This window comes from Myxocyprinus asiaticus, chromosome 13 (genome assembly GCF_019703515.2).
Source record: "Myxocyprinus asiaticus isolate MX2 ecotype Aquarium Trade chromosome 13, UBuf_Myxa_2, whole genome shotgun sequence".
Classification (NCBI taxonomy): domain Eukaryota; kingdom Metazoa; phylum Chordata; class Actinopteri; order Cypriniformes; family Catostomidae; genus Myxocyprinus; species Myxocyprinus asiaticus.
In genome coordinates this window covers 37,734,414-37,748,437 of record NC_059356.1, presented here as the reverse complement: position 1 = coordinate 37,748,437, position 14,024 = coordinate 37,734,414, and the positions used below count along the sequence as shown (strand labels likewise).

Below are 14,024 nucleotides of genomic sequence, written 5' to 3'. Positions count from 1 at the left end.
AATTGCGTGGGTCACTTTCCGCAACCATGTGTTCTTTAAACATTTTTAAATGTCACGCATGAAACAAGAAATTAACTTTTCTAACTTAATTGGTTATCAGTCGTGATACTCTGTCGTACTGTTTTTACATTCTTTAATTAGCCTTATTAATGACTTACTGTTTGACAAGTGGCCAGTTTGGAGTTTTTTTCTGGTCAGTTCATTACTACTAACGGTGTATCCAGCTAATGATTAAAGTGCCTTAATTAGTGTCAGCAAGAGCAAAATCAGGATTAGTCCTGAGGTCCTGTTTTTTTACTCAAGAAAACAAGATTGAAAAGGTTTAAGGTTCAGAGGTTTGAGGGGAAATGAACAAAAGAGTCAATGGAATGATGAATGGGCTTTTCTTCTGGAAAGTGACTGAGAAAGAGTGCTGAGTACACCAGGGAAAAAACAGAAACTTTTTTTTTCTCCAACATAATAAGTGTAGCTTTGATGGGCTTAAAATCACTGTAGTTGCTAATAGTGCTTCTATGTCTTCAGAGGTCTGGCACCAGTGGCAAAAAATAAGAGAAGAAAAAGACTGTACTGGGCTTGAAATCAAAAAACAGATATCAAACAACATACTAGTGGAATCAACTCAGCAGGAAGTTTCTTTTGTGTATAACAGTGTGGGATTTTGCAGTGTTTTTGAAGCTCTGAAGGTATTTTTTATGGTGAATTTATTGTGACAGATTGGGGGAGTGTTTAAAACGTTTGAAAACTGTAATTGTTATTTTATATAAATAGATTTTTACATTTCCTGATGAATATCTGAATGGTGTTTGCTCATGCAAAGTTCGCCTCCACAGTGCTAGGGTGATTTAGGTGGTTGTTAGGGCATTGTAAGGTGGTAGAGCAGAAGGAAAAAAAACATTAACTTACTGTATAAAAAGCGCTGAAACTTTGCTTGGTGAAGAAGAATCTGGAATCATGTGTAACAGTATAACAGTCGTATGAAGTCCTCTTTGCAGCCTGAATGAATCTTTGTGGCACCTGCGCTCAAAACAAGGTAGACAAAGCGCAATGAATGAAACAAAACGCAGGTGTCTTAAGATGGATTTATAAAAATGTAAGTTTTTTTTTAACTGGACAATGTCAAAAAAATTTGCCGGTCCTGCACGAGGTGCTGAAGAAACAGCAAGAAGTTGCAACGGTCAAAGATGCCTGTCCAGCAAATTTTTTTTACATGAGAAAGCAATTGAAAAATAATGCAGACGTGTGCAACAACACGTTCGATGTGAGCAGCCCCTAACTCGTCCACCCACGTGTGTCTGTAAGTGAGAGCGCGTGCATGAAACAAGTTAGGTAGGCCTATTTATTTTTTAATTAATTACAAACCTGAACCCAAAGTCATACTTGAAAAAAGGACCGAAATCCGACGCTTTGTCGGGCCCTGGTCGGGTTGCACACTTCTAGTCTCTCCCTCAATCGAAGTAAGTTTTTTTTTCTCGCAATTTTAATTGACCCCACTGGATGTTCGCCTTGGGCCCATGGGTACTTATGAAAGATCAGGGGCTTGGCAGAATAGATCAGGGGCTTAAGACCCCCAATCCCGCACCTTGCGACACTGCGTCTGATTGCTTAGAAAATTATTTACTTTTCTCTTTGATAAACCACATGATTTGAGGTATCAATCATGTCTGCAGGATGCATTGCAAAGTTTTATTCTTAAGGTTTGGGATTCAGAAAAAACTGGGTTTAAAAATCATAGTATTAACAGCGGTTTAATAAGGCTCTGCATAATTTTCACTTTTTAAAGTCTGAAATAAATCCTCAATCTCTGTTTTTGCTTTCTGTCTTCTCTGCTACAGGTTATTATACTTCTGAATTGGATGGCCCACTGAACATCTCCTCAACGTTCTGTCAGCATTCCTCCATGTTCTCTGGGTTACACTGAACACGAGTGTTTGCCCGGATCCTGGCGGCGGCTGTAAAATATATGTGTGTGTGCATGTATTGGCCTCTGGCTGAGTAATCTTGCGTGTGCATTTGCTGGGGTCGTTCTGCGGCCGGTGGATTAGTGCCCCTCCCCATCCCCAACGCTCAAAACTGGCAATGTCCAGGGTGCCAAGTCCACCCCCTCCTGCTGAAATGACCAGCGGCCCTGTGGCCGAAAGCTGGTGTTACACACAGGTGAGTGTGTGTTTGTGTTTGTGTGTATGTGTGTTTGTTTGGATCAGTTCATCTAAATACTGTACGACATGGGTGCTTAATCCTGATGGTCTACCTTCAGAGTTGGTTCCACCTCTAATCAAACACACCTGAACCAGCAAATTAAAGTCTTAAAGTTCACTTGAAAATTACAGGCAGGTGTGTTAGAGCAAGACTGAAACTAAACTGCAAGAACGTAGATCTCATGGAGTACACCTGGATTTCCTGACAGAGATTAATCCTTGTCTAAGACTAAAAATTATTTTCATTTGAGAATCATAATCATGGATCATCACCAATAAAAATGCTTACATGGAATCTTTCTGTGCTCTTTGTGGGGGGAATTAATTGGAGTGAATTTAAAGAAATAATTTACCAAAAAATACATTTATTTACTCACCCTCATGTCATTCCAAACCCATATTTTTTGTTTTCATGGAACACAAAAGAAGAAAATGTGAGGAATATTTATTTAGCTTTTTTCCATGTAATAAAAGCTTATAGACCTTATTATATATATATATAATTTTGAGGGGAACACATACAGGGTCTCCTCAATGGAATGCACTATGTAAAGCTGTGTAAAGGTCCTAGATCACAATTTTTTTTTACAACTTGTAATCTCTGGAGTATTTTTTCTCTACTGAAATTTTTTTGAAAATAAGTTTTTCAGCATTTTGTAGTCTATCCTTCACAGCCTTATTTTAATTTCTGTCAAAACTCAAATAGGCCACCACTCTGTATAAGGTCTATAGTGACAAAAAAGGATAAAAAGCACTGTAAAGTCCATATGACTTTTGCACTAAATAATAAATCATATGCGGAACAGGCTGAAATTTAAGTTGTTATTCACTGATATATAATCTTCCCCTCTGCCGCAGCTCTCAAATGTAATTTGTGCATACGCAAAACTTGACACGTTAAGACAACAGCGCACCAGGTTTGGCGGCAGATGACAATGGTTCTTGCATGTGAAATTGTTTTCAAAACTCTTTATAAATTATATTAAAATAAGATAAAACAAATAAAGAATTCACAAGGGATCTGGTAACTCTGCAGAGCCTTCTATTTGGGCCTACACATGAGAAGTAAATCAGTACTAAACCTTAATCTTTGTGTGTGTGCGAAACCATCTCTTTGTACCTGATGAACTTGTTTATATGTCTAAAAATATACGATATAATATCTTCCCTGTGTTTTGAGTGTGTGTTACTTCACAGGGCCATCCTGTGTGTTTAGAATCCCCACGACTAGAGAAACTTGTTCTACTAATGCTTTCATTTATCTCGCCATCTTTCTCCCCCAGTGTTTTTTTTGTTTTTGTTTATGGTCTTTTATTCCTTGTTCTCTCCATCCTGTTTGTTGTCAGAGCACATTAAGTTGAAAGGCAGTTTTGATGTGTTGCTTTTTGAAGTCTTAGCCAACACTTGCGGATCTAATGCAGGAAAGGGAAAAAGCAGATGGATAAATGAAGTGTCGTGGATGTGATACATTACTGTGTGTGTTTGTGTGTCCAGATCAAAGTGGTTAAGTTCTCCTATATGTGGACCATCAACAACTTCAGCTTCTGTCGGGAGGAGATGGGCGAGGTCATCAAAAGCTCCACCTTCTCCTCGGGGGCTAATGACAAGCTCAAATGGTATGAAGTGGTGGGGCTTTTTTTTATTAACATATACATAAAGGATTCACCTTTTATTATTTGTGGGTCTGGAGTTGTTTGACTCTCAATGTACAAAGTGAAATTAGCCATTTTGGTTTTTGTCGGGTCAGATTTATGTTTGTAACTGGACTTTATTTCTTGGTAAATAAGTTAAGTTGCAAACAAATGAAGTCAAGCTAACACTGTGACCTAACCAGTTTCGATACCTCCAGTGACAAGCAGTTTGTCTGACCACTAGGATTGCTCCGATACCAAACTTTTTGCTTCGGTACGATACCAGCCCGGTACCTCGGTATCGATACTAACTTGATACTTAGGCAACAAATTAAAAAAAGAAAGAAAAAAAAAACTCAGATTTTTGATGAAATTACACAGAAAATTACATGACTAAAAGAACTGCATAATATCTTATAGATACAAATTATGCCTTTTCTTTTTAATTTTTCTGGATTCCATGTTAAAGGTTTTAATTAAATGTTATGATCAAATTGTATTTAATCATATACGTACTGTACAGCTTTATTCAAATGAAAATATTAGTGTTAGGTTTAAGTTTATTTTAGTCGAGTCCGAGTCAAGTCAGAGTCTTTAAACAGTCGAGTTTGAGTTGAGTCCGAGTCCAAAAGGGGCCAAATAAGACTCAAGACTGAGTCCATAACAGGCCGAGTCTGAGTTGAGTCCGAATTAATCTGTTCACGAATCTGAATTAACATTGTAACTGTAAACTCAATATTAATATTTTAAGCTTATTTTAAACTTCACAACTAAAAAAAACAGTTTGTCAATATAAATGTAACAAAAACACCTTGCCTTTCATATATACATTTTATTAGTATCCTGCTGAACAAACTTCAAAGTTGTTTCAGAATGAAAGCATATGCTTTAGGTGTATGAAGACAAAATGTCATTCAACACAATTCTTATTGTGTTCTGTTGAAATTTCAGTTATTTGTTGCTTTTTCCCCTCCACTCAAACATAGACTAAAGAAAGTGAAAGCTGAGTTAGTCATTAGAACATTAGTTATTATTATTTCGAATTTTAATGTAGTTTTTATTTCTGCTTCATTTCCAATTTGTCAATTCAATTTAATTTAGTTTTATTTAAAATTATTTCTATCTAAAGAAATAATAGTCTATACTGAGATTTCTTTCTGAATCTTTTTGCTCTGTCTGCCGACTGATTTGAGAAAATACAGTACATACAAATGAGTCAACACAGTAGTAATTAGCACTCGCTGAGAAGTTACATCTCACAATTGGCTGCAAATGCTACATCCAGAAACGCTGGAAAAGCCCACTGATAATATTAGGGCCATGTCGTCACTGACAAGATTTTCTAGTTATTTTGCGTGAAACCACACAATGCAGGGCAGTTCTGCGTGCTGCTTGTGAACCTAAATCCCTGATGCGTGCATGTTCGTCTCACAGCAGCTGCCACAGAACATAAAAAAATTATAAATCTTTATAAAATCTTTAATCTTTAAAATAAATCTTTAAATACCAACCAAAGAAAATTTCATTGAGATCTTTAACCACAAAAAGATAGAGAATAATAATTTTGAGTCATACATTTAACAGAACTGTCCTTCAAAAGTGTCAGAGATAAAGGCTAAAAAAAGACGTGCATAAGTTACCCGATGGTAACTTTAATAGTAATTTTAAATAGTCATAACCAACTAAATTCATCTCGTAACAAAGTTCAGCATCATACACAAACTCTGTCATCGAATAATACATTTATTTTATAGTCTATAATTAAATTATAAACAAAACATTTTACTGCCCAAAATATCCTAATATTTTATTGTGCATGGTTGAATGTTGTGAATGGTGGAAAAATGCTGTAAAAGAATGTGTTTTAAGCAGCTCGTCAATGCTTTGAAAATAGTCAATCAATAATAAGTAGGTGCTGTTTATCTGTTTAGAGTTGCTGTCTGCTTTAGCAATAATGCTTTTTTCCCCAGACTATTTAAAAAGTTACACAGTTAATTCATCAAGCTATTATGGACCAGTTCAAGTTGACAACACTGCATGGACCACAAGAGACTATAGAAGCCTACATTACTCTTAATGAGGGTGTGGTGCAGGAGAGGAGGGGGAGAGATGCTGTGCTGCTGTTTTCCCCATGATTGGGGAAAACAGCTCCTGCTCTGTCTTGTCTGTCCGTGCGCTGTCAGTGTCCTGTTTGCTCCGCGAAGTTATCACTGCGTGAGAAAAGGGACGTGTGGCGTGAGAGCGTGAGAACAGTGTAAATTGCGTCAAACGAGTTGGCAGCCCTGTACATACCCGTCTTTGTTTTCGTCGTGCCAGCCACCTCGGTAGTCGATGTTATACTGTACTCTCTGTAGTAACATTCGAGTGTATTGGTTGTTGAGTGGCTGATGAGTGTGCATCTGCAAGTGTGTATGTGTTTGTGCATGCATGCTTAAACACAGTGAAACAACTCTGGATATGTCTACGACTTCAGGGGCTAATACAGCTGCATGCAGACAGAGATGTGTTCATTAATTTCTGTTTTGTTATTTATTTATTTATTTCATTGCATCACAAATGTCATGGACTCGGCTGGACTCTGAAAAAAATCCCGAGTCCCAAAGGCTTGAGTCCGAGTCAAGTCCGAGTACCCCAACTCTAGAAAATATAGTAATTTTTAACAATATAGAGCCAATAATAATATTTCAACAATAATAATATATATTATTTTTGGTAAAAAACAAAAAAGATGCACAACAGAGCTGTACAGTATTAATGACAGCATTAAATGAAAACAATCTGATTACCTGAGGCAAGAGGCTGCCGTGGCTGAATCACAACGTGCTGATTTTCAGTACACTTGCCTTTGTGATATTGCTTACAGATAATAATGTTAATAATATAACCATTTAATATGATATTATTGTTATTATTAGTATTATTGTGACTACTTGAATATTACACTTTTATATAGTAGTAATATTTTTCTGTCGTAATGTCTTCAATTTCACGCATCCGGTTGAATAAGCTCTTATTTCAGCAGGACTTTTATTTTGAAAGACATTTGAAGTTCTTCCTGTTTGTGAAGGGTTCATTATATCAAGCTTCCCACATCTCGTGATCTGAAATCTCAGAGCAGCAATGGTGAAAATGGTCATTTGAGAGTTCACAGCCGATTATACAGCAATAAAATAATAAAACTTGTAACACTAAAACGTCCGAAATTTTACAACAAACTCGCCTAAATCTCACGGGGGCTACTTTTCTCAGTTAAAAAACTTAGCAACTCCTTCATGCCAGTTGAAAAAAACATGGAAAAATAAACATTTTACAATGAAAATTAGTCAAGGATTTGATTCATACACTAAAAGTGTTTCATGTAAAATTATTATTGCATCATTAATAATGTTTTATTTCACATCAAGCTATTTATCTTGATATAATTTTTGTTAATATTATTATTAACTACATTGTAGCATTTGGTTACATTATATTTTGTGTTCTCTCAGACCTGATTAACTTAATAAATAAAAAAACATCCATCCCTCCCGTACTTTTGGCTTCAAGCAGGTGAGGAGGCTTTTCAAACAGAGAGATGCATAATTGAGATTAACTGATGGGCAGGTAAGTAGGCTATAGCACAGGGAGTGACAGTGTTACTTACTGGGATAGTATATTTTGAACAAAAGGACCGAACGGTCACAGAATTTAGGGCGCAAGCACAACACCAAACTGATGTGGAGCGTGAGAAGCGAGTGCCCGTTTGTGTTTATGGCGCAAGCATCCGTCACTGACTCTGCAACATCTGCACAACAGACGACACAAAACAAATTACGTTCAGCAAAAATTCCAGTGATGATTGTGATGTGTGTGTTTGGAATTAGGCCTACAGGCTATCAGATGTTTTTAATAAAACAACAAGAACTATTTGTGGGGGCATTTTTTGCCCTGATATTTTGAATTTTGGGGGCATTTTTGCCCAGAGCCCCTGTTAATTTCTGACACTGGATGGAGAAATGGGGAGGAGAGATGTAACAGGTGTTTAAGTGTCTCTCTTTACAATGCAGCTGGTACACAAAGCATTTTTGGTATTTCTGCCTTTCTTGTCAAATGTGCTGCATTATGACTAATGCTGGAGCGCCAAGATATGAAAGGCGATCGCTCCAACGTCACATGCTTGCAATGTTAACAGCTTTAATTATTAACAGGAGCGATAGTTTTATTGAGTTGCTCGCTAACGGAGATGCAGTATAATGCCATTTATATGTCGAATTAACAGGTTTAGAAAAGTTTAAACATCTGTAATATCTTAAGTTCAGCAACTATCTGACAAAGTGCTCCCTCACTGCGTGCTTACACTAAATTCAACAAGTGCTCAAATGCACTGCTGACAGCTGCATGTGAGAGAGAGGGAGAGACAGCGGATTTAATTGCGCATCTTCTGGTGTAGCAGTTTGTTACAAATACTAGTTTATTGATTTGGTTTGTTCATCTGTATCTATTGGTTTAATAATTCGCAACTGCACTGAAAAGTGTGCGGGAATTTCCCGCGCTATGAACCTTGAACTTGCGGGAATTATTAAAATTGTGCACTATACCCACAATCTCGTGCCGAATTTCAGGCCCTGGAGATGTTGCAGAAATGGAAACCAAGTGGTCGACAAAATGTCCTGACTCTCATTGCAGTCATGGTTGATCAGGACAAAAACCAAGATTGTTGAGAGAGCTTTTAAGGCTTGTTTCTAACTGTGTTATGGTGTATGATGACCTGCAGTTTTTTCACAGGTGTTTGCGAGTGAATCCTAAAGGTCTGGATGAAGAGAGTAAAGATTATCTGTCGCTCTATTTGCTCCTGGTCAGCTGTCCTAAGAGTGAAGTTCGCGCCAAGTTTAAGTTCTCCATCCTGAATGCCAAAGGCGAGGAGACCAAAGCCATGGGTGAGACATCTATTTAACTCTAAAGACTTCAATAATCTTTTTATCCAGTGTAGGGCTGGATAGTATGACTGTGTAAATGGGTATTTACGTTATTTACGTGACGTGGGTGAAATACAGTAATATAATTGCACAGTCATTAGTTTATCTTAAATGTTACATAATGCGAAGCTGTTTTTGCTGTGCTGCCAGAGAATATTCATTTGTTATACTCTATTGTTAAATACTCTGTGAAATAAAAATACTCTAAGATTTTGGTCAAACTGCCAACATAAAACCTGATATATATATATATATATATATATATATATATATATATATATATATATATATACACACACACACACACACACACACACACACACACACACTGTATATATGTGTGTGTACATTTGGAGTCAGAATTTTATGTACACTTAGATTGAAGTCATTAAAACTCATTTTTTAACCACTCCACAGATTTCATATTAGCAAACTATAGTTTTGGCAAGTCGTTTAGGACATCTACTTTGTGCATGACATGAGTAATTTTTCAAAAACAATTGTTTACAGACAGATTGTTTCACTTTTAATTGACTATATCACAATTCCAGTGGGTCAGAAGTTTACATACACTAAGTTAACTGTGCCTTTTAGCAGCTTGGAGAATTCCAGAAAGTGATTGCCTTTAGACAATTAGCCAGTTAGCTTCTGATAGGTGGTGTACTGAACTGGAGTTGTACCTGTGGATGTATTTTAAGGCCTACCTTCAAACTCAGTGCCTCTTTGCTTGACATCATGGTAATATCAAAAGAAATAAGCCAAGACCTCAGAAACAAAAATTGTGGACCTCCACAAGTCTGGTTCATCCTTGGGAGCAATTTCCAAATGCCTGAAGGTATCACGTTCATCTGTACAAACAATAGTATGCAAGTATAAACACCATGGGACCATGCAGCCATCATACCGCTCAGGAAGGAGACACATTCTGTCTCATAGAGATGAACGTAGTTTGGTGTGAAAAGTGCAAATCAATCCCAGAACAACACCAAAGGACCTTGTGAAGATGCAGGAGGAAACAGGTAGACAAGTATCTATATTCACAGTAAAACGAGTCCTATATCGACATAACCTTAAAGGCTGCTCAGCAAGAAAGAAGCCACTGCTCCAAAACCGCCATAAAAAGCCAGACTACAGTTTGCAAGTGCACATGGGGACAAAGATCTTACTTTTTGGAGAAATTTCCTCTGGTCTGATGAAACAAAAATTGAGCTTTTTGGCCATAAAGACCATCTTTATGTTTGGAGGAAAAAGGGTGAGGCTTGCAAGCCGAAGAATACCATCCCAACCATGAAGCTTTGGGGTGGCAGCATCATGTTGTGGGGGTGCTTTGCTGCAGGAGGGACTGGTGCACTTCACAAAATAGATGGCATCATGAGGAAAGAATATTATGTGGATATATTGAAGCAACATCTCAAGACATCAGCCATGAAGTTAAAGCTCAGTAGCAAATGGGTCTTCCAAATGGACAATGACCCAAAGCATACCTCCAAAGTTGTGGCAAAATGGCTTAAGTACAACAAAGTCAAGGTATTGGAGTGGCCATCACAAAGCTCTGACCTCTGAAAATTTGTGGGTAGAACTGAAAAAGCATGTGCGTAAAAGGAGGCCTACAAACCTGACTACGTTACACCAGTTCTGTGTGGAGGAATGGGCCAAAATTGCAGCAACTTATTGTGAGAAGCTTGTGGAAGGCTACCCAAAACATTTGACCCAAGTTAAACAATTTAAAGGCAATGCTACCAAATACTAACAAAGTGTATGTAAACTTCTGACCCACTGGGAATGTGATGAAAGAAATAAAAGCTGAAATATATCATTCTTTTTACTATTATTCTGACATTTCACATTCTTAAAATAAAGTAGTGATCCTAACTGACCTAAGACAGGGAATGTTTTCTATGATTAAATGTTAGGACTTGTGAAAAACTGAATTTAAATGTTTTTGGATGTAGCCTGTGGGCTGTCCTGTTTGATGGGTCTAAGCGAGTTACAGGGGGTTTGGCTTACATGGGAACTGAATTACACTTGCTCAGATGATGCAACTTCATGCCTGATTTCTGTTTCCTACCTGTTCTGAAGCAAAGTATTTTTTCATAGCCGAGAGGGTGTGTGTGTGATTGTTAGTTGGTTTTTGCTTTTCTACTAGGGAGAACGTTTCTGAAGATGCTCTCATGAGAACAGCAAAACCCTGACAAATACATCTGGTGGTATACAACATCTCCTATAGCTTCCTATCTGTTTCCTCCCTCCCTACAGTTTTCTCCACTTTTACTGATATGGATAATAGCGGAAGACAGGAAATTATAATGAGAGAAGGGGGTGTGGGTGGTAATTGGTAATAACGCAAGCCGGACTTAAACCAGTGTTGCTCACCTGAGCACCGCATGTGCGACCACTAGGCATTGATTCAACCTTTTATTTTTACACCCATTATATAGATCACATTGCTCCTCTCTAATGGGCTTTTCACACTTGAAAATACATTTACATTTATTAATTTAGCAGATGCTTTTATCTAAAGTGACTTGCAAGTGAGAGTAATACAAGCTTAAGCAAATTAACCCATATTTCACACTGTTCATACTTTACCCTGTGTTAGTGATTAATCCTTGTTAGTCAGGTTTTGAGATTTCACTCTATACATTTGTAAACCCTGGGTTAATGTTCTTATTTGCATATTTATGAGGTTAATGGCATTGACTGGTTGAGTACAGCATGCAACCTGTTTTAGTAGTGGTTTATCAATCTGTGGAAATGTTGCAATGTAAATCTGGCCTGGTTGTCTTAAAACAAAAATGAAGACAAGAAATTAGCATTAGAAATATGCATCACTTTTAACTCTTTCCGTCTGTCGCTGCAATTGAATGCAATGGGCTAACATACTACAACTGTACAAAGTGCATAAATGTTTAATTAGGAGAGCACAGTTTAGATTTTGATTGGTTGTCCTTTGCTTTGTAAACTCATTTGTAACTCGCTGTTAAATTCTAGAGCTGTATTGTTTGCACTGTATACGTTTGGCACCACAATTAGCATTTAGGATGTCATAACCCAGAGTTAAGTGTTGCTAAACTCCCTTGAAAATTAGAAGTCTGAAACATTGCTTAACCCAGGGTTAAAATGGCTGTGATACAGGGTTAAAAAAAGACGTTAACCCTGGGTTAAACATAGTGTGAAAATCCCTTAATGCTCTCATGACCAAATCCCTGCAAGTGAATATTAAGAAATTATTTACTCATGGCCGTGGACTCCCAAACCCTCAATCAAACAACAACAGTTTGTTTTTATACAATAATTTCATAAAGGTTTATGAACAATTAATGCCCTTTAACCCTCAGGGGTCGATGGACGCGCCAGCGTGTCCTGCTGGATTTTTTACTCATAACAGCGGAAACAACTTAAAATACTCCATCATTTTTGGGCATACAGATAAGTGTAAGACATCATTAGAAACTATAAAGGGTCTACTTTTATTTGTGTACACTCACAATAACAACAAAACCTTGTGCTTTTGTAAAATAAATAAAATAAACAGGGTGCGCTTTCAGCCGTCTCTGTCTCCGCAACATCTTTCTGAAACACGTCACAAAAATGAAGTGAAACTCTGCAAATACTTATCACACAAACATGAAACACATGTCTAAAGAAAGCTTAAAATGTCTACTTTTAAATAAAACAATTCAAATTTAAAACAAATATTCTCCTGCAATGTAATCTGTATGAAACAAAGCAATGTACAGTTTCTCCTGGCTCAGCTAATTATCGCTAATGTGATCCCACCCACCAGCAGAGCACGCTAGTCATACGGTAATGTGCTGAGGCGATCAATGCAAATGGTAAACGTCCCCAACAGTGCCTTAAAAAGCATCAAGTTCATTCACTTTCCTGCGCGTTTGGAAGATTGCACGCTACACAGGTGAGGAAGAGTTCACATTTTCCTCAGAAGAAGAGTGGGACTCCGATGAACGTTTGCATTTTGAAGAGCGACTTGATCCAGCCGAGGATACAATTTCGGATGAGTAATTCTTTACTTACATTAGTTGACCTGCTATTTTATATAAACATGTACATATTTTACTAGTTGGACTATTTCCAGACTTGCCAGCCAGTATTCAAAGTATTGAAATTTGAAATATGTCCTAATAGGCAAGTTTTAGTTACATTTAAATGTTGTTTCGGCTAAAGAAGGTATTTAAATTGTATGCTGTATGATATAAATATGATATGTAATATGATATAAAAATAATATGAATTTTTAGATTATATTTTAACTAGTGTTTATGCTGCCTCATTATCATCAACGAAGCTTGTGCTTGCAAATATCTGTTCGGGTGTAAATGTGTAAAATGTGCTGTAAATATGCCCATATTAGAAAATCAGCATATTAGAATGATTTCTGAAGGATCATGTGACACTGAAGACTGCAGTAATGATGCTGAAAATTCAGCTTTGATCACAGGAATAAATTGCATTTGACAATATATTCAAATAGAAAAGTTATTTTAAATTGTAAAAATATTTCACAATATCAGTGTTTTTGCTGTATTTTGGATCAAATAAATGCAGCCTTGGTGAGCAGAAGAGACTTCTTTTAAAAAATGTAAAAATCTTACCGATCTAAAACTTTTAAATGGTAGTGTAGGTCTAAAGTTTTTAAGTCTTGATGTAAAGAAAATGTATAGTCAGATTACTTCTTTTAACATGATTTGGTGAATAAGCTACAAACAATACATTCAATCAATAAGTCTCCTCACATTCATTCTCTCTCAGGGGAGGGGTCTTTGTCTCCTCAGGTGTGAATCACATCAATATTCATGATCATCCATGCCTCCTAGCATATGGCCTTTCTAACACTAAAAGTGTCTTACAAAAGTTAAATGACTATATTGTTTTGTATGAATGAGTGATCAGGATGGTTTCACATCATTTTATAGCAAAAACTCTAGGCTACAAGATCCAGTTCTCAAAAGTCTTGTGAACAAATGTTTAGTATGTGTTATATGGCCTTATTTCAGTGACTTAACATTTTTGTTTTTAGAAAAACCACACATAAACAATATTTCACATATTTGTAGCCCAGTTTGTGCTGAATACAGTGTTATCAGACTTTAGCCATTAATATGTTTTAAAGCAACTGAAAAAAGCACAAATGCCAAGGCATGTCAAAACTTCTCCAGGGCCCAAAACACCCTCAGACCCCAGAGGGTTAAAGGGATCATTTATCCAAAAATGAAAATTCTGTC

General features: G+C 36.9%; 1 protein-coding gene across 3 annotated transcripts in view; it reads left to right on the top strand.

Moving 5' to 3' along the window:
• spop (speckle type BTB/POZ protein) overlaps positions 1–14,024 on the top strand; it is a 176,227-nt gene that overhangs the window by 71,574 nt on the left and 90,629 nt on the right. For all 3 annotated transcript variants that reach the window (XM_051714740.1, XM_051714738.1, XM_051714737.1), the window contains 3 exons: positions 1,833–2,154; positions 3,690–3,811; positions 8,591–8,742. In XM_051714740.1, the coding sequence (XP_051570700.1) occupies positions 2,077–2,154; positions 3,690–3,811; positions 8,591–8,742 (352 nt within the window). In that variant the 5' untranslated portion in view covers positions 1,833–2,076. The remainder of the gene's footprint in view (positions 1–1,832; positions 2,155–3,689; positions 3,812–8,590; positions 8,743–14,024) is intronic.